This window comes from Amia ocellicauda, chromosome 8, assembly GCF_036373705.1.
Source record: "Amia ocellicauda isolate fAmiCal2 chromosome 8, fAmiCal2.hap1, whole genome shotgun sequence".
NCBI classification, from domain to species: Eukaryota; Metazoa; Chordata; class Actinopteri; order Amiiformes; family Amiidae; genus Amia; species Amia ocellicauda.
Window position 1 is genome coordinate 18,438,998 of NC_089857.1, and position 21,816 is coordinate 18,460,813.

The following is a 21,816-nucleotide window of genomic DNA, read 5'->3' on the forward strand; positions in this document are numbered from 1 at the left end:
GTCCATATGTTTATTGATGTAGCAGAAAAAAAACTGTGAGAGTGAAAAGGATGTGTGTTCATGTGATTCTGTTCTCTGTTTGTCCCCTTAATTCTTTAAGGAGTCGAGGAACAAAAACCTATAATATTTATTGACAAATTTGCTCAATTTGATAGCTATAAGTAAAATAAGCTCCTGATTTTTGTTCTTCTCTTCAATGAATTGTCAGTGATGTTATACATTTTCCTTGACTTGTATTTGCCAAAAATATATATTATATATGGGTTCTTGCAACCTCTATAAATGTTTTCTTTTATGTGAATCCATCCCTAAATTGTAACGTGGGACAAATAACAATTTTTAAAATGAAGTGAGTAACATATATATATTATTATTATTACTACTATTAGTAATACTACTATTTCAGTGTATCAATATATTTTAGATGTTTACTGTGTTAAAGGTATTTTGAACTGGTACAAGATCAATGAAGGACAACAGGAACTCCTCAGCCCAGTCTTGTGAAACATATTAAATATTGTCAATCATTGTTGCACATTTCCAAATGCCAAATAGATAACATTTGGAGAAAAAAAAATCCATCACAGATTAATGATTTACTTTTATGGTTCTTGTAACCTCTATAAATAGACAGCTTTTCTTTGTGAATCCATCCCTCAATTGTAAAGTGGGACAATCAGCCATTTTTAAAATGAAGTGGGTAACTTTAATTTCACTTGTAATTTTTATATCCTTTCCTCAGACCTCTGGTAAGCACACATTTAAATAAATCACATTTACTGTTTTCGTAAGTATGCTATGATACATACTTCATTATTGTTATTATCTGTGATTACTATAATAATAATTATTATAATTGGGGATTTAATTTTGAAAAATTGTTTCTTAATACACAAAATGCATGTATTATCCTGAAAATAATCTGTGCAGCTCTCAGAATGGTGCTAGCTTTGCACAGTTCACTGTAGAAAGATATAAAGGTTTTGTCAGTTTCACTTTACTACCTTATTCACATTGTTTTTGTTGTCTCTTTCTAGCCTTAAAACAACCCGTGCACACCTACCACTGTGCTCTCTTTATATGGATTTACAGTTTGAAATTTTACATAGGTTACATCTCTGCTTTCTTCTTTCATCTGCAGCAAACCGGGTCTGTGAATTTGTTTCTGCTGTAAAGGAACAGGGATTCAAAGCCATGTAAGTCTCATCCAAAAATATGATTTTGTTTATTTGAACTCTCAGGAACCCTGTATGATATATAAGTCACATACAGAGGCCTGGTGAATTGGGATATGTTTGTTTTTTTCCAAACATGTGAAATGTTTGGGACATGTATGACATACTGGGTTCTTAAGGGTTAACCTTTCAAATGGGGAAAAAGAATAAGCCAAAATTCTCACATTTAGTGGTAGTTAACTTGGGGGATTAACCATGTTATTATTCTGCAGTATCAGATGAGGTGCACACAACTTCAGAAAATTAGCCTTAGTCTATGCTGGTCAAGTATCCCTCACCATTTCAACTTCTATTTGGCCTGGAAATAAATAAGAGATTAGTTGATATAGAGGAAACAAAGATAATCTTAACATATTGATAACTGTAATGCTTTATACTAAACTTTAAATGCACGGTGTTAAGGTCCAAGAACTGGTAAGGAATCACTTTTTGCTTTACAATGCACTTCCACGTAGAGAGAGTCTCCAATACCAATTTAAGTAGCCATGGCAATCTGAACGCAATGTTAGGAAGAGTAGTAACATATAGGGAAATACGTATTTATAATAATTGTTTCTATGTATCCTGCCAGTGTTCTGGTCGGGCTGGCTCAGAATCTGCCCAAGAGCACTTATGAGGAGCTGAGGCCGTTGCTCATCCAGAGCGCAATAGTGGCACAGTCCTGTTGTGGAGCTGAGCCCAGCGCTGACTGTTCAAGAGAGGAGGTAAGAGCAGTCTACTGCTGGAGAGACAGCCAGTCTGAATGTGTGTTCACCTCCACACAGCCTTTCCTTAGATATAATAGTGCAAATAATTTATATTACATTAAGGAGGTTTTCTTAAGAATGGTTTATTAAGGGAGAACACTAGAGATGTATAGATAGATGCCATGTTGATAAAGAAGTACATAATCATATGTATGTAGAGCATATGTTTTTAGGAAAAGTCCTGATGTCCTCAATCAAATAGATAATTACACATCACAGTGAATGACCATTATGGATTGTATCTTTTCCCCTTCGCAGGCAGACCTTTTCCAGAGTGCGATATGCGCTTCTCATGAAATCACAGAGAAAAACGGTCTTGATGACTGTTGCAAATTACATGGCACCCAAAGAACTCATTGTTTTGTCGACCACAAACACAAAATTCCACACGATGCTTCTTTAAAACCTGATATACCAGAAAGTGAAAAGTGTGCAGACTATGAAAAAGACAGTTCGACATTTATGGGCCAGTAAGTGTTTATTACTTTAATTTATTAATTTCTTCTTTTTAAAAAAGTAATTATAAAATGATTTTTCATGTATTTAATCATTGAAGATGTGTATGACATCTAGTGGTGATATATTTTAAAGACGGTGATTAAGATTTTTCAAACATTATTTCCACTTCAACTAGGCTTTGAGGCCTGGAGATCAATTTACATGAACATTCCTGTTCTACGCATTACAGAAAAATAATTGCAAATTTTGAATTTGTTATGAAAAAATTTAAATATTTTTTTTATTTCTAGCTTTATCTATGACTTTGCAAGGCGTCATGTTCTTCTGCAGCCACAAGTCATATTAGGAATTGCTCAAGGATATGAAAAAATTATCAAAGAATGCTGCAAAGATGCCAAAGGTGTCCATACCTGCTTCGATGACAAAGTAAGTCAAGCAAATTCAAATTATGCAATTAAGAAAAAGACCAATTTAAATCTAACTACATTTTTAATACAACCTTCATCTTTTCTCATTCATTCCTTAGAAGGCTGGTTTTAAGCATGCAATTGAAAACCGTGTCTCCGAGTTGAAATCTACATGTGTGATTTATCATACGTTTGGAAAGCGGATTCTCATGGCCAAGTAAGAATCAGACTCCTTGTCCTCTGAACACTGCAGATCGGAGATGTTGGATGGGAACGATATACATGTTCAAGCAAGATAGCTTTTAATACTTTTGTCTGTTATACTATGAAGAAATAATTAAATCACCAGGTAAAGATTGCTACATGGCATTAGAAACTGAAGAAATACAAAAGCTAGTAGCAGTAAAACTTTTAATACCAAGGGAAGGAACTCCTCATTTTGATGTACTGATTTTGTTTTTACTATATACTCTAAACATGCAAAAGGTGCAACTACAATGGAATGCAAACTGACATGGAACCTAACACAAAAGTATAGTGTCAAGTGAAAATGAATTATTAAAACTTCAGTATTCACTGAACAAGTAACATAAGTCCCTATATTTAATTAAAAGAGCTGTGCCAGGAATGCACAGCTGATTAATCTGAAATGCTGTTTTCAGAAAATGACAGATTGTCCAGCATATGGGTCTGTTTGGGTAGTGCGGTGACTTATGGGAGATCAATCACAGCTATTTCCCAAACCAATTTTAAAAAACTTTTTTTTTTTACTTTAACCTTACCAAGAAAAATAATCATAAACCATTCAAAGTCCTTACCCCCCCTGCTTACCACAGTTAGCACTTTCTAATACATCTATTCCATGTAGCTAGTGTCAATTTGTTTTTCATTTCAGGAAACTGGTGCAATACAGTCAGAAGATGCCACAAGCAACCTTTGCAGAAGTCAAGGCTATTACTGAGAGAATTGCAAATGTGACAGCCACCTGTTGCAGTGGTGATATGATTCAATGCATGAAAGAAAGGGTAGGTGTGTCTTTCTATGTAGCTAAGCTTCCAATAGAACAATTAGCAATTTTGTTTAGACATGAGGAACGAGACATTTTCTATACACGCCATTTTCTTTATTAACTCTGTTTTTCATTTGTGACACATTTATCTTCTTACGACTTATTACGGTGCCTTGTTAAGTAAAGCTTTCCTTTTGAGATTAGTAAACATCAAGCAGGTGGTTGCATTGTCATTTCATCGTTGCCTTTTCTGTCTGCAGAAACACATGATCGATGAATACTGCGCAAATCATGAAGTTCTGGCGCGCACCAAACACTTTGCAGAGTGCTGCAAGGCATCTATAATTGAACGGGGGGCATGCATTGAGAAAATGAAGGCGGATGACAAACCTGAGGGCCTGTCACCTAAAGTTGAAGGTTTCATCAAAGACAAAGATGTCTGTCAGAAATACGCAGAAGCCCGTGATTTGTATATTGGAAAGTAAGAGAATGCAAAATATAGTAGGCGAAGAACGAGGCAAAACCAGACAAACAATTCTTATGATAATGCTAATTTAAAGTAAAACCATAATCGAATGACTTTTGAACCTATAAGTTAAACAAAGAGGAGATAAACATTTCAGGATTTCAGATTTCGTACAGAACTGGATGACACCTTAGCCTGACTAGTTTATTTTTACCATATTGTGTGTAGAAATTAAATCTACATATTTTGGAACTAATCCCCTGCTATTCCTTTTTTAGACATTGAACATATAAAGGAAATCTACAAAATATTACAAATTATAAGATGAATGCTTGAATGCATTTATTTGACAAAGTCACAGTCACACTTGCCCTGTAGGCTGAACATTTTTATTGTAATTTTTGTTATTACTAACAACTTGATTATTTATTTTGTTTCTTTCAGGTTTCTTTATGAATATTCAAGAAGGCATCCCGAATTGTCTATACAAATTATCTTGAGGATAACCAAAAACTATGAAGAGGTTTTGGAAAAGTGCTGCAAGACTGATGATCCTCCTACCTGCTATGGCTCAGCTGTATGTCATACCAATCATTAAGAGTGAAATACTGAAATATATACACAGACTTAAATGGCATTCATGAACATATTGTAGGTTGATAATATCCACGTCATCCATGGGTGAAAAATACATCTTTGGTCGCACAATTAGATCCAACTTATACATTTACAATTGTACATGAAAAACGTCATGATTATTTGTTTCCGTGTTGCTTTACCTCATATATCCGATGACATGTTACTTATCTTGAATTAACAGGATGCACAACTAGCAAAGGCTATTGAGACTGAGCTACTGCACTTTAAAAATATGTGTGCCTTTGAGACCACCAAGGGGGAAGAAGCATTTGAAAAACAGTAAGAAAATCGACTTTCATGCACATATATGTACAGGAACAGCTTAGATGTAGCTTTGTAAATTGGGCTCTTGGTGTATGAATTAATTATATGAAACGCTGATAAATAAATATGATTTCATGTGAAGAAAACCGAGAGCGCTTAGCCAGCTAAACAATCTCATGTCAATGCTGTCTTTACCATTATGAATGTAGGATAATGTGTGTTACCAACATTACAATTTATTTTATAGAGAAAGATATACAATTGTCTAAAAAGCCTCAGACAAGCTGACAACATATATATATTTATCAGTTTATATCGATCCACTGCTGGATGAAGGCCTCCCCAAGATGTTTCCACTTGCTTTGATCTACAGCTTCTCTTTGTAGCCCAGTAATACAAGGAAAGTATATATTTCAGGATGATTGTCCAGTATACAAGAATAATGCCACAAGCTGGTTTTGAAGGCGTGGAATATGTGGCCCATAAAATAGCTGATGTCATGGATCACTGCTGCAGAGAGAAAGATCTCGACCATCATTTGCTTCCCTGTGCTGAGGAGAAAGTGAGTCTTGTGTTCTATTTCATAGCATGCTCAATTATTCGTTGCTATATGATGTTATTCCTACCCAGGGGTCACTTGACACTAAATGTTCCTGTTAAATATGTATTTCTGTCTAATTGAAATACTGATATTTCTCTTTCTTTACAGCTGACCAATGCTATTGATCAGACTTGTGTAGATTATGACCCTGCTACCATAAATGCTCACATTGCACACTGTTGCAACAAATCCTACTCAATGAGAAGACCCTGCCTTCGCGAGATCAAACCTGACACAGAGTTTGTGCCACCAGCAGTTTCAGAAGACCTGTTTCCCATGGGACCTGGATTGTGTCACGGGACACCAAAAGATTTGTTCAAGTCAGCAAAGAGGTGAGAGAATCAAGTGTGACCCCCACATCATAAGTCCCAGATACAAAATGAGCCAGTTGGAAAACACCTCGAAACCACCATGTGTTGTTATGGTTTCGATTTTGTGTAATTTCTTAAGCTATTGCCTGCTCTCATTTTGTTTTGTTGTATATTTTGTACAATTGATCTATACATTAACTAATTGAATCCTACATTAATTTAATATTCTTCATTAATATAGTTATTAATCTGCAGTGTTGTTGTTTTAAAATGTGTAATTGTTTTTTGTGTTTTAATATGTATTTGTTTCCTCTATAGGCTCCTTTATACTGTAGTGAGACTGAAGACTACTATACCAGCAGAGAAACTTCAAAAAATAATAACATCGTTCCATGACCTAAAGACCAAATGCTGTGCTGAAGCTGACATCGCAGCTTGCTTTGCAGCTGGGGTAATGTTTCTGTTATTCACTTTAGGAACTTAAAAAAACTAGAAAGGAAGATCTTGTATATCCATGGTGTATTTATTTCCCTTTTTGTAAGCTTTAACATTTTACTCCAAAACAAAAACATATTCACTAATGGTCAATGGTATGGGGCCAACTTAACAAGCTCACTTAGGCAGTTAGAAAAGAAATGGCACAAATTATTGATTCATATGAGACTTTAGTAAGCTTCTCTGAAGAAAATGCAAACTAAGTTGCATTTACTACAACTGTTTCTTATTCGAAATACTACTCTCCTATTAGCAATGTCATCAAGGAATTCCTCAATATAACTCTATTTATATAACACCCTGATGAAGGTGATTGGTGGGTTTATGGTATGCTTTCTAACATGATGATAATCCTAAACACACAACCAGACTCAACCTTAGACAAATAAAACGGACAAAAGAACCATATTGAAATGTATGGTCTCAACAGTCAACCATTTAAATGTTAAGGGAGCTTTTAAGGACAGTGGAAAAAAATGCAACTAGCCTAAAATTGCATTGGGAAAGGATTTGGACTGAACTAAGAAACACAGTCGAAGGTAATGGACAGCGTATGTGCAGGTGTGATAACTGACTAGTCTGTTGATAAAAAAAATAGTTTTCTTTTGAGAATTTGAAATTATTTTTATTAGAATAATTAATTGTTGTTGATTATCTGTATGATTTTTCCTTCTTACAGCGAAAACAACTGGTGATTGACAGTCAAGCACTTGTTGCCTAATGGATTTATGGTAAATATTTAAATATTATTATTATTATTATTGCATTATTTTAAATGGGTAAAAATCTAAACTGCAATTTCATAACATGTAGGACACCCCTCAAGAAAACAACTAAAGATACACCACTGATTTAGTAGTTTCAAAAGTTTTATTTGGGGGCGTATAGCCTTCATTCTTAAGAACTAGCCTTTTATTAGTTTCAATGTTTTCTCTGTCTTTTCTGTTTTATTATGCTGGGTTTTGCTCTTGTTATTGCAGGTTTCATTTCAAGACAAGGAAGCTACACTGGCACCATTTTCTTGCACCTTTAATGCATGATTTGCAAAATGTAAACATTCACAGTGCTTCTGTAAAGAGTCTACATGCTGTAATATTCCTGAAAGTCAAAAGATAAATAAATTGAAGTAATTACAAAATGTTTTTCTTCGTTTGTTTTACACATCTCAAAAAAAAATCTAATCTGTTTAATGTATAAATTATATAGCGTACTAATACCTGTTTGGCCCCATTTTGTTAAGGGATGCCATTTGCAATTAGGTGCATATCAACAAAACAAGTAAGTGTTAAAAGGTACAGTTCCATCAGTGTAAATTTGTATTTAGGATAATGCAGCTTAACGGTGAAGAATAACTGATATGTAAGACAATAGGATATGAATGTATAAGCACTATTCATATAGATATACAATACAAACTCTTACATAAAAAAAAAAAATCCCACGACATCAAGCACAAAATGCATAAACAGATTTACATAATCCTAGAGAAAGAGAACATAGTCCTAGAAATAAGTCTTGGTGGCGGCTCTTACATGAATCCGCTGGAAAGTCTGATGTATTTAGTATTTATGTCTGACGTGGAAAGGTTCACCATAAGAAATGAATTCCCTTTTCAAGAAATACAGTCCAGGACCCAACCATTTCAAACATGTCTCTTCTTGTGAAATCAATCAGAAAAGCTGTGGTTACTCAGCTACCAGATCAGATTGATAGAAATGGTTATCAGAGAAGGCTGCCCTATTGAGGCTGTGCAGTGACCTTGTTTTGGGCTTTCAAAGTATTTTGTGTATTTTAGCATTGCTCAGCGCTTCTGCTGCTTTATACACTGTGGATCACAAGATATGATCAGATATGATATGATCTACTTTCCAAATAGGTTATGTAAGGTTTTTTGTTTATATTCACTCTCGAAGATTACATATCAAAAAGTTACCTCGGCTTCCAGTCTTATGCAGGTGACACCCAAATATATACTGCCTGGATTGCCTTCATTAATTAAAACTATTTAAAATGCATATCCTGGGCAAACAACTTTTCTCGTATTCTTTCAGTGTGTGAACAATCTATACGATTACTGTGCGTTTATTAGTCTGTGTGGATGCCCAGTTTAACTGTTGTGAAAGCACAATTTTATCATCTGAGGAACATTGCAAAATTAAAACCTATATGATTTCTTAGAAAAAAGCAGCAATACTGGTTCACATTCCTATTACTTATTGTAAACCATTATAACTTATGTTCTGCTGGTCTTCCTATCTCCTACTTTCAGCCAGTACAGATCGATGTAGGCAGACTACCTACTAAGACTCTACTAAGCCAAGCTTTACATTGTGGCACAATTGTTTAATTCACAAGGCCTTTCCTGCAGTATGCATCTGCAAAACTGTTTGAATCCACATGTTCTGAAATTCTGCACCGTATTGAAATAGACTAGTGATTGTCATAACTTTATTAACTGCCTATTTGAACGTGTGAAAACGGTTTAGACTAGCAGTACTAGAAGATTATTCTACTCCTTGGACGCCTGACTTAATACATTTCTCTGGTTTCCTCAACAGGACAGCATATAAACAACGACGGCTATACAATTGACGACAGCAAGCATTACATACAGAATACAAATGTAAGAGTTGTTTCACAGACCCAATTATGGCGGACTATCCATGCTAAAATGAAAAATAAATACACAGAGGAAATTAAAATCAACGAAATAAATGCTGAAATAAATGCATGAATTAATAAATACATATTGAAATCAACAGGTATAGATAAATGTCCATGTATCTATTTCAACATTTATGTATGAATTGATTGATTTATTACATTTATTTATTAATGTATTATTTTCTCTTTTAATTTTGGTATGGATAGCCTTCTATACCCAATTAGCATTAGTCATGGACTGCTCAGTGTTACTTTAGATTTTATTTTACATTGTTTTTTAAACATTGCTAGTACTTCTGTTGTTTGTGATTTCCCCTATGGCCCATTCCCTTTAGCTCTTACCTATGACTTCAGTGCATCTTGTCTGCACTTGTTACCTATTAGAACTTCTAGAACTACGATATAGGACTTGCATTTTATATTAACTGTATATTTTACATTTGCACTTCTGCATGAATAAATAAAGGTAGAGTCGTCCTAGACTACTAGTGCTAACAAAGGTCTGTGAAAGCAGCCATACATACATGAAGTTTCCCGCTTATTAAACCTAAAGAAAGAGTTATCAAACATGAAGTCTAGCATTTTAATAATTTGAACAGTATGATGAATATCTCAGTGGTATGTAATTTGATGGAGTTCATTTAACAAAAACAAAAAAAACTATTTCGGGAATGCAAGCGGTTTTTTTTTTCTCCAATCGTGGCTTTACCCCACCCCTGCAGGGTGTTGACTCAACTTGCATTACTTTCCCCCCCACAGAATCCCACCGATCCCATTGGTGGAGCGGCGCAGATCTGCGCATAGCTGCGGACATCTGCGCTACACGGACGCGACCCACATGGCAACGTGTGCGAGGCCAAAAAGTGAATAATAATAAAAAAACAAGAACACCTGGCTGATTGCACACAGCATGTTCAGTATGGGCTTTACTGCAAGACACAACTACCCAAATACATATATACATTATAACGACGTACAACACACACCATGTGCGCTACACAGAGAGGCTCCTTTGTCTTCCATAAAACGTCCACACTGCCGTCTTGCTATTTTTAAACGAGTTTATCATACTTCTCGAAAGTCACAAGTCTCGTTCCGTTTACGTTGATTAATAATATATCTGACTACTCTGCGGTTTACTTTTGTCCAACTAGACCCGACATGGCCAGGAACAGGAACGCGTTCGAGCAGCGCAGATCCCCGCAGTTCTGCGCGGCTCCACCAATGGGATCGCTGTACGCGTGCAGATCTGCGCAGAGATGCCGAAATCTGCGCTTCGAGAACGCCACCGATATTCCGTCCATCCCCTCGATGAATGAGTAAAACAACACGCCCTCCCTGCTGCTGCTGCTGCTGGGTGAATGTCATACCCAACGCACTTCCTTCTTCTCCCGAGTCGGGGCGGCAGACGGCGAGACCCCCTCCCGGCTGCACATCACTCGCTGGATCTGCGCGCACGCTTCTGCTCTGGCCATTTTCTCCACAAAATGCTCTGACGGTGTTGGGGTGGTCTCGGTGACTGGAGCTGGTCCGGCAGAAGACACGGGGGGGACCGAAGAGAGGACAGCCCGGACAGGGAGAGCATATCGTATCGTATCGATCAGATTGAGCGGTGAGTAGGAAAATGGCATTAAAGGCTGGATTGGTCCGATGCTCGGCAGCCGGGGAGGCGTGTTGGGGATCCTGTACAAATACTGACTAGCAAGGAAGTCATTGAGATTGACGGGTGTAGGCCTCGCTGCATCTCGGGCATTTACACGTTGTATGTGTTAAACAACAATCCTAATCATCATCATAAAAAACAATAGTGTCGCAGGTATGGCTGGTCTTATCGATCACGCCTGCCTCCTCGGCGAGTGAAATACACGTGTGTCGGTTGTAACCCGACGTGCATGTTGACATCAATCCTGCCATTGCATTTGTAAACGCGGGTTTGTCAGACCCAGGGATTTTAAGTCATCGTTTGACACGGGGGTTTGCATCTCTACGTGGAAATAATATTTAAAACGACATTGAATAAAAGGAAAATCTGGTTTATTGTAGTTACATGCATATATGCGATTCTCTCACGTTGCCTGTGTCGTGACTGCTATGAGTAGGCTATACTTAACTTAATACCCATCAGATGTGTATTATATAGTAATAGTAGTAGCAGCAGCAGCAGTAGGAAATGGGTTATAATAATGTGGTGATAGTAAGCACAGTAGTTTTATTTTTCACATATATAGCACAATAAATACATGAGAGAAAATGGTGAGAAATGTTGGATTAACATGGTGCAACCGATTACTCCTAGCTGTATTAACCAGATATTGCAAATGTCTTATTGTTGCGAAACCGATGTCAAGATGACACCTTGTCCTCCAGATAAGCCTTTGAATTTGGTTTTGGACACCCTATAGAAAGGTCACCTTGTACTGTCTGCGCAGATTGTGATAACGAGTCATAGCAGCTGTTTCCATATATGCCACTAGAAAAGACATTTCTTTATTGACCAACTTTATTAAAAACATGACATGAGACGGCAGGATTGTTACCATATGGTTCCCTATTTGTTTGCTTGGTTCATAATCAAGACATCAATAAAAGTAATAACCATGACTAATCTTTAAAATAATATTTGGGAGATACAAATCCACAGCTATAATATGAATCATGTGGGTCTTTCTGCACACTGGAGTAAGAGGCACATTGATGAATTATGAGTGTAACTGTCCGTAGAGTGTGTTTCCTATCATTTATTCATTTTGTTTTTTTCCTAATAATCTTTCTCAAGTGTTGTAAGCTTACAGTATTACTAAAATTACATTACTGCTGTCCGTTTAGTGGTTTCAAAGCCATCTTTTAATTAAACCACTTATTACTAACCATCTTACTTTATTCTTGCCTTTAAAAGATCGATTTTGCAGATTATGAAGACAGAGTAGCCTATAAATGAGTTTCTTCAGCTAAGGAGGATTATTCAGTCTTAGTGTTACAATTTAATGGAAGAGATTATCTTTCTAAATGCATGCCATGGTCATAGACAAATGCAGTACTTGAATTTACACAGTGCTGGTAATAGTTTTGATTGCACAGAAGTCAGAATGAGTAGAATAATTGAAGTTGTGACGGCATAACACCCAGTTCCAGTAGACTCTTTTCTCCTTAGGCCAGCTGCAGCTATACTTTATAAACAAGCATTACCGAGTTAAGTGACATTCCTGTAACTTATTTGGCTCTTGGGTTTGATGCTCTAACGCAAGCCTGGGTGTATTTTCTCCAACTATTTTATTTGGTCACGCTTCTCGTTGAAAACTAGGAGAGTTCACCTGGTGGCTTTTAGATGGAGTTGGTGGTACTGGTTCAAAGTTGACATCCAGGTGTTGGCACACCAGCTTTGGTAGGTCCAGTTTAGGCCTGACTCCCTATCCCAGGCTTTGGGCCAGCTTTGGCACCCCAACTCAAGAGAGAGTTTGTAACCTCAGAGGACCCTGACACTGTCACAATGATCCAGTCATCTCCTCTGGAGTTCAGACAGGGGATGTTGACAAAAAAATATACAGGATGTGAAGAGTGACTTGTTTCTGTGCCTCTTCTGGTCATTTTTTTAATTTGTTTGAACAGAATACCTAAGAAACAAGTGGGAAAATATTGTCTATTTTGGCCTTGTGTACAAACATTAGTACATTCCTCTTAGAAGACTGGCAACTCTATTGGAAGACATACGAAAAGCTCCAATACCTAGCCAGCATATGTACACTGCGTAAAACAAATGCAGTTATCCTGTTTTTGCTCTGGTGCAGCCGCAGGTGTCCTTGCTTTAAAAATATTTGCTTGTTTGGTAGCAGTTAAGCAGTTCTATAATGCATGTAATTAAATATAAGTTTACAAACAAGAGGAGGCCATTTGACCCATCGCGGTCGTTTGGTGCCCATTAATAACTAAGTGATCCAAGGATCATATCCAGTCTATTTTTAAATGTTCCCAAATTTTCAGCTTCACCCACATCGCTGGTTTGTTCTGGTTTGTTCCAGATTGTGACGACTCTATATTGCACAGGATTTACCCCTGGAGTTCCCATGACCCTGCCTGTGCCACTGAGCACGAAATGTCACGACTCAGTATTAGCCTTTACATAGCCACAGGTGCAACGCAGACTCCCCGTATAGCATTCATTATTATAGATTTCTTAGCGGATGCCCTTTTCCAGAACGATTTACAATTGTTACAAGATCTCTCGTGATTGATTCCATACAATTACTCATTTATACAGCTGGGTTTTTCCCGCAGCAATCTAGATAAAAAAAAAAAAAAAAAAAGCTCAAGGGTACAGCAGCAGTGTCCCCCACCTGGGATTGACCCCACGGCCTTCCGCTCAGCAGTCCAGAGCCCTGACCACGACGCCACACTGCATTAGGAAGGAGTTGTGAACAGTTGAATTATAGCAAAACATTTATTGTGAATCTTGGTAAATGACCGACAGTTGTACATGCCTTTTCATGTCTTTGGTGGGTACTGTGTCTTCCTGTTAGCCTCTTGGCTTTCAACTTTGAGTTACACTCCTCAAACTATTTACATTATGAAGATCTACCCAGCAGATGGCAGTGAAGCACCTGTTTTTGCCATGTAAGCAGGTGTTTGTTATTTAATAGATGTGTGGTATTCGTGTCTCGTGTCCTCAAAGAACACAATGTACATAATAATAGTACATGTACAGCGTCTTGTGTTTGGAAAGAAATGCTTTGGCTTGATGACAGAGAAAAGACATTCCTAATGCATCTTGGATTTTGTTTGTTGGTCGTTATCAAAAGTAGACACGTTATTCTAGTGGATTAAATTAACGTGAAAAGTTAGTTAAAAGCATTGAGAAACAAATCTGCTTAATCAAATTGTCATTTTGGACAGCTGTAGAATAATACAAGATTTCTCAATTAATTTCTTCCGTTAAATCTTAGGAAAACTGTTAGGTTTGTCTTTCAGGTTAGTGAATATTGTTGTATAGGCCTATATTTAAACAATAGTGCTATTTAAATTACTTAAGAAACTTAAATTGCTTATTCTTAATTAAAATTGTTCACTAATTTCCATGTTCTAAGCAGTAGTGTTTTATATAGCCTAGTTGTTACTTGTTGCTAGATAGAGAGTAGAACCATTAACTCCAGTTGTTCTACAAGTCTGAACAAAGCAAGCAAGAATGCTTACTTTCCGGTGTCCTCACAGCAACTAGTGTACCCTCATAAAACAAGATGTTCTGAAGCCACACCCTTCCCACAATTTGTTACTGCTGTGTTTTGTTTTTGTCTCGTGTTCGTACGTCAGATACCCTCAAACCGGTTTTACGTTACTTTCTGTTACTGGAGAACATGCAGTAAGCAGGCCCACTGCTGGTCATTTGAAGAGCATTGTGGCATGTAAAAGTGCATGAAAGTGACTCCCAGGAGATTATGGCTTTAAATGTAATAAATAATACACCTTACTCTTAATCCAGAAACGTTTGAATCAGTTAGTGTAAATTGGTCTTGTGGGAGAGCATGTGCCAATGTTTATCAAGTAATGACTGACTTGGGACAATGTGTGGCAGGCAGTGTGCCAGAAAGATAATCACAATCAGAAATGCTCTAAATTAATTCCTGAAGAAACTCAATCCAGTAATGCAAAATAAATATCCTAGGGAAGCGGAGACCCTTTATGTGTTTACAAAACCAACTGCGGGTCTCAATTAATAGATCAAGAAGTACATCTGTATCTTATAGAACTCTGCAATCATTACATTTTTCCGAAGGCTACAACAGTGAAGAGAAATGTTACACAGCACTCTGTTCAATCTCAATTATCTGTATTAAATCCTTAATTTAAAATTAACAATCTCAATCTGAAAGTTAGCAAGATGTCAATCTGTACTACACAAATTCTGAAATGTACCCTACTGAGATCAAAGGGTAAATTTAAAAACAAAAATGCTTAGCTTCAGGAATAGCCATATGGGATTCAATAGTGATACGTACTTAGAGGGGACCATGTGCAATTCCTAATTCCTAAAGTAGGCCTAATATTTGTAAACACCATATACTGTATATATACACATTTAGACTAAAGCTGTAACACAGTTTTTGTTTACTCTCTCAAATAAAAAGTGGTCTGTGTGTCAGCAACATAAGAGGGCTTCTAGGTGCCGATTTAAAGTCTCCAAAAGTGTATTTACAATATATTATAAATGGGTATTGCAGTTTTTGACAATTGCTTTGCTATAGTTATGGAATGGGGGGATGTGTACTTCACTGACATCTATGGGGGTATCCTGTAAAAAATGAAGTACCCAAAAAAGAATAAATGATGCACAGGATGCAAATGTTGGAATGCACTGCAATCAAAGTGTTTGCTGCAGATTTCTTTTCTTTTTTTGAATGTGGGTTTGTTCTCTTGCACATGAATCTCCTTGCTGGAAAGGACAAAGGAATAACTCCGTCTTTACTGTTTTTCCTGCAGCCATGGACACATGTTCTCTATGGAAACTATAATTACTATCAAGGAATAAGACTGTGAAACACCAAACACTCAATTGACTTATACACTCACCTAAAGGATTATTAGGAACACCTGTTCAATTTCTCATTAATGCAATTATCTAACCAACCAATCACATGGCAGTTGCTTCAATGCATTTAGGGGTGTGGTCCTGATCAAGACAATCTCCTGAACTCCAAACTGAATGTCTGAATGGGAAAGAAAGGTGATTTAAGCAATTTTGAGCGTGGCATGGTTGTTGGTGCCAGACGGGCCGGTCTGAGTATTTCACAATCTGCTCAGTTACTGGGATTTTCACGCACAACCATTTCTAGGGTTTACAAAGAATGGTGTGAAAAGGGAAAAACATCCAGTATGCGGCAGTCCTGTGGGCGAAAATGCCTTGTTGATGCTAGAGGTCAGAGGAGAATGGGCCGACTGATTCAAGCTGATAGAAGACCAACTTTGACTGAAATAACCACTCGTTACAACCGAGGTATGCAGCAAAGCATTTGTGAAGCCACAACACGTACAACCTTGAGGCGGATGGGCTACAACAGCAGAAGACCCCACCGGGTACCACTCATCTCCACTACAAATAGGAAAAAGAGGCTACAATTTGCACAAGCTCACCAAAATTGGACAGTTGAAGACTGGAAAATTGTTGCCTGGTCTGATGAGTCTCGATTTCTGTTGAGACATTCAGATGGTAGAGTCAGAATTTGGCGTAAACAGAATGAGAACATGGATCCATCATGCCTTGTTACCACTGTGCAGGCTGGTGGTGGTGGTGTAATGGTGTGGGGGATGTTTTCTTGGCACACTTTAGGCCCCTTAGTGCCAATTGGGCATCATTTAAATGCCACGGCCTACCTGAGCATTGTTTCTGACATGTCCATCCCTTTATGACCACCATGTACCCATCCTCTGATGGCTACTTCCAGCAGGATAATGCACCATGTCACAAAGGTCGAATCATTTCAAATTGGTTTCTTGAACATGACAATGAGTTCACTGTACTAAACTGGCCCCCACAGTCACCAGATCTCAACCCAATAGAGCATCTTTGGGATGTGGTGGAACGGGAGCTTCGTGCCCTGGATGTGCATCCCACAAATCTCCATCAACTGCAAGATGCTATCCTATCAATATGGGCCAACATTTCTAAAGAATGCTTTCAGCACCTTGTTGAATCAATGCCACGTAGAATTAAGGCAGTTCTGAAGGCGAAAGGGGGTCAAACACAGTATTAGTATGGTGTTCCTAATAATCCTTTAGGTGAGTGTATATTGACTATAATATGACTTAAGTAGTCAAGGCACAGACAAATATGTTGCTTTGTAGTTTTTCCGCTGTTTCCAGTATCCAGGAAGTTATGATAACACACAAGCACTATGAAAGCACAGTATATAATGACGCATGCAACTTATATGATGCATACAACTATAATTTTAGGAATTGCACGTGTTCCCCTTTAAGCTTATGAAGTCATACAGTGAACCAAAGTAGTTTTAATTAATAATACATTAAAAAAAAAAACAGTTTTTAAAATTGCATTTCCATTTAAATGTGCGGAGCTGCTGCTGCGGCTGTTATTTGCATAGTCTGACACTGATCAATCGGAAGAACAGCAGAGCTCAGATAAGCTCATCCATGCTCTAAAAATGATAGTGAAACACAATCTGCTTTGTTATTTGTGTTAGCCTTTTGTCTGCATTGTGAGAACAGCACATGACTGAAAAGACAATGTGCAGTGGGATAATTCTGGAGAGACATTTTGTACGTTTTAAAGATGTGCGTAATCTTCACTGTAATTGTGAAGATGCTTTTCATTGGGCAAATGCGTCTAACAATTACCACGCTAATGGACACATGATTTGTCCTTAACTCTTGGTAGGAGAGATGCTTATACAATGTAATGGTGCCAGATGTACTTTGACAAACTGACTTTTAAATCCAGAATGAGACCCTTTTCAATATTCTACACTGGAAGCAAAAAATGGTTAAAACAGGATAAACATTTTGTGCATATTGTTCTACTGGTTTCTCCAGGAGAGGTAAACGCTTGCTCTTTAAGTTACTTGTGCCACTGCAGTTTAGCTAGGAAGTGCTTTCACAGAAATAAGAAAGATGTGTCAATCATCTTAATCTCATTTTTGTAGGGGGCAGTCACGTATTTGAGTACAAACTGTGAGATAACAATAACTTTCCTTCAATGCTTACAAAAAAATCTCCTTCTGCAATACATTAAATTAAAATAACAACCTAAGGTACTATCTGAAAATGGGTTCACCTTCGTGCTGCTGAGCCTGGAGAAAGCAAATAAGAGTGTGTTCATGATTTGTAGAGGCCTTTTGGAAGCAGTCCAAACTACAGGGCATCTGAAGTAATGCAGGGTTTCTGGAATATGTAAAATCAGGTGGCTCTTTGAGATTTCCAAATTATCCACTGGAAGCAATATGTCTTTTAATTAAAGCATCTGACAGTGTTCTTTTGGCCAGTGGCATGTGGAAGAACCTAAGCAGAGTGAGTGATTTGCAGCTCCTACTTCTTGAGAAGAAAGAAGTTATAAAGTATGTATATATTTAAACTTATAAATTACTTTTGGGTGCTTACAGCATGTATTGTATGACTACAACATCCAGTACCCTTGTATTCAAGAAGCAGCTTGACTGGAACTCATGTTCAGTGTCATCACTTGCAGCTACTTCACAAACACCCCTAAACCTGTATGTTACTATCTAGGGTTCTGGGAACTACAGGAGCTTCCTGTGTATTACAGTTCTTAGCAACTCGCTACTGACGCCAGACAAACATTAGCCTCAAAAGACACGGCCCCAGATGAAAGCAAGTGAATGTCTTTGGGAGTGGAAGTGTAGGGCATTGTAACACATTGCAAACGGTAAAGAGAAAAATGACACACTTTGCAGCTGCAGCAACTCGTGAGGATGTATAATGTTCTATATTTCAGCATCCCATTACTTGGTCTTACTTTTTATTATTTTGTATGTTTGTCATGGCATGTTTAATTTTTTTTTTCTTTTTTTAAAGTCTTATTTTCTTTGACCAAACACACCACGCTTTTGTGTTCATTCAAAAGCAAAGCCTACCTGCTTACAGAAATTCAGCAAGTGCCTGAGGTAGATTTATTAGGCAACTCAGACCCCCTCCACACTTGTACAACTGTCTCAGAAAAAACATTTTTAACTGCCTTTTTACCATGAAAGCTACTTTATCAGTTCCTTTGATGTAGTTTTAAAGAGGGGCAGGTTTGAGGACAGGGATGCCAAGATATTTTTAAGATAAAGACAATTGTCCTTTTCACCCCAAAGCTGCACTGTTCCTCTGTTGTTCAGTACAAGTCTCTGACCTGTGGTATACGTCACATAAAAGAGACTTATGTATGTGAAAATGCAGTTAAACTTCAGAATAATTCAACTTTACTTTAATGCTTTGATGCAGATACAATCTTTATTTTGCAAAGCATTCAGATACTTAACCTCTGTATTTCATGTGAAGAAAAAAGAACAGAGAAAACATCAGAGAAAATATATAAAGGATATCCGGTGGGGAAAACAGGCAACACATGCTCTTCCCCATAAAATATGAATTTATGAATGTAATTCATAAAGCATAATGCACTTAAATTAACAGATGTACATACAGTATGCATATGAAGTAACCAACAAACTCAAAATACAAAATTCATCAAAAAACAAAAGGTCTTGCATAAGCTTTCCATTTCAGTGGGGAAAATACCAAGGTGGATTTATGCCATTAATACTTTGGAAATAAATCACTGCCTTTGATTTACGTTTCAAGGTGGATTTTCCTTCAAAAACAACTTTAGATTGATAGGTTTTGTCACTTCTGACGAAACAAATCATTCTGCTTGTATGAACATCCAGCCACATGTAGTTAACAAGAACAGTGTGGTCCATGGGGTGTTTTTTAAACCTCTATTAAGCTCTTATTTAATTATAATTCCGCAACCATACATTACAGACATATGCTTTGGTTGCAGGGCTTACTGGTCCAAATATCCCACTCATATCGGATTATAATCTGTACTTATTGAAGATATAGGCTTCTGTTGCAAAATATTAGTAATAGTAACTTTACATATATATATATATATATATATATATATATATATATATATTACATTGTATATTTACAAGTGTCTGACTTTCAAGTCGCAAATATAATGCTAAAAAAAAAAAGATATTGTATTTAATTGTTTAGAAAGCATATAGTAATATGTAAGTCTAAATTCATTTTTGTAATTAAATTGTATGTTTATAATAATCAATGCATTTGCAACTGATCAAATACCACTTGTACCAGCTGCACCAATTGACACTAGCAAAACATATGCCTTATGGGACAAAAACGAACTATTTGCCATTAATTCATAATGTGTAGGTTATATTGCATAAAAAAAATAGCCCAAGGCCTCGGCCAGCCCCTCCGAATTATAGCTGTGTAACCGCTCGTTGCCGCGGCGACCTGACTGTTTTGGAAAGTGTCCCACCTGTTGAACTGAAATGAGGGGTTTGGTTGGTCATTTTGTGATTCCACCCTCTGTTCCAGCCTGGCAGGCTTTCTATTGGCTGTACCCACCAGCCACAGCCATACAGTAGCGTAATAGAGTAACCTCAGGAGAGACAGCCGATACCTGGCACAGAGGCCTTATAAGATTCTAAAATTATCAGTCCCCATGAAAGGCTTGAATCCTCTGTAAGTAGTGAATCGGTGTCTGACTTATTACATTATGTTTATCCTGCATCTTGTTACATCGCTTTCGTTGGTATTGAACTACTGCTTACAGTTATAATGTTTAGAAGTTTAAAATGTTCCACTATAAATGCAACCATATTAGCCGTAAGTCACTGATAAAGGCATCGATCAAATGCATAAAGAATAATATTAATGTCATCTAAACCCCACTGGTAAGGTTCCTAAAATACAACCACTGTAACAAAAAGGATGATCAATCTAGTTTTCTTCGTGCACTGTATTGTGATGCAGTGTTTAATGGTTTCTGATTTCAATATTTATGACTGCAAGTTCTCCCAAGTTCCTAATGTTGTTTTTAGCAATGGATGCTAACATAGTATTAGTATCTTTTAATTTCAGTTCACTTTGTTTGCACGGTTAGGCTAAATGTTGTTTAGTCTCTTGAACTTCTGTGATTAGTACTATATAAACATGCATAGCACAGGGCAGATAAGGAATTATAAATAACTACATTCTGTGATACCCATCAGTCATTTGTTAAATTGGGTAATTCTTTATTGGAAAGGAATTCAATGTGTTTTGATAGGTATTTATGCTTGTACGGAAAGATATATATTTTTAAACAGTTTAAATTTGACTCTTTTTAGCAACTGTATGCAATGGGTGAAGAAATGGACAGCAGGGTTTTCTCCTAGCAATTTCCTGCTAGGTTAAAAACATGTGTGTCAGTGTCTGGGGTACCTGATGGCGTGGCTGTACTGTACTCTTTATGCGGCGAATTGAGCCGCTGCCAGGGAATGTTTCCAGCTGTGGTCCTGGAGGTCGCTTGGCACCCCAGAGGGCTGCGGAGAGCTTGAGGACTGCAGACCAGAAAGAACTGCTTCAGCAACACCTCTGCCAGAGGTCAAGAAGGCCATGTTTCAAGCTAGTGTAACCCAACAACCAGCAAGCTTAATTGTAATAATTGCATTCTGACCGGAGGCTTATTAAACTCGAGAGAAGAATATAATAGAGTGGCTGTACAGTTGCCTGAAGTATGATTTTCATGGTTCAGGATTTCTCTTTGTGGGAGTATCACTGAGATCTTACACAACACATTCCATGGTGCGATGGGCTGGTTATTCTTTTTTTTTAGTGATTCATTCATTGAATATTTCTTTCACAGCCCTTGTTTTTTGAGAAATATTAAACATTCATTTTAAAAAGACTGGGTGAGCAATTAGAATTTGTTCTTAAGAACCTAATCATCTCCTTGTACAGCTGAGTTGAAAAAAGCTTTGCACACTGCATGTTC

At 37.2% G+C, this 21,816-nt stretch overlaps 2 protein-coding genes across 5 annotated transcripts in view; both read left to right on the forward strand.

The window, feature by feature from the left end:
• Positions 1-657: 657 nt before the first annotated feature.
• Positions 658-7,770, forward strand: LOC136755559 (albumin 2). Its single transcript, XM_066712255.1, has 15 exons — positions 658-749; positions 1,142-1,196; positions 1,807-1,939; positions 2,240-2,451; positions 2,731-2,866; positions 2,967-3,064; positions 3,743-3,872; positions 4,117-4,337; positions 4,767-4,899; positions 5,143-5,240; positions 5,643-5,787; positions 5,935-6,158; positions 6,456-6,588; positions 7,312-7,363; positions 7,613-7,770. Exons 1-14 carry the CDS (start codon positions 692-694, stop codon positions 7,351-7,353), a joined length of 1,818 nt encoding a protein of 605 aa, XP_066568352.1. The 5' UTR covers positions 658-691; the 3' UTR covers positions 7,354-7,363; positions 7,613-7,770.
• A 2,738-nt stretch (positions 7,771-10,508) lies between these two features.
• The window catches only part of LOC136755558 (sodium-dependent phosphate transporter 2), a 68,334-nt gene continuing 57,026 nt past the window's right edge, over positions 10,509-21,816 (forward strand). For 2 of the 4 annotated variants that reach the window (XM_066712249.1, XM_066712253.1), the window contains exon 1: positions 10,513-10,908. The gene's annotated coding sequence lies outside the window, so the exon portion shown is untranslated. Of the gene's footprint in view, positions 10,909-21,816 lie in introns of all 4 variants that reach the window. The other 2 variants (XM_066712254.1, XR_010817684.1) reach the window with 2 other exon arrangements.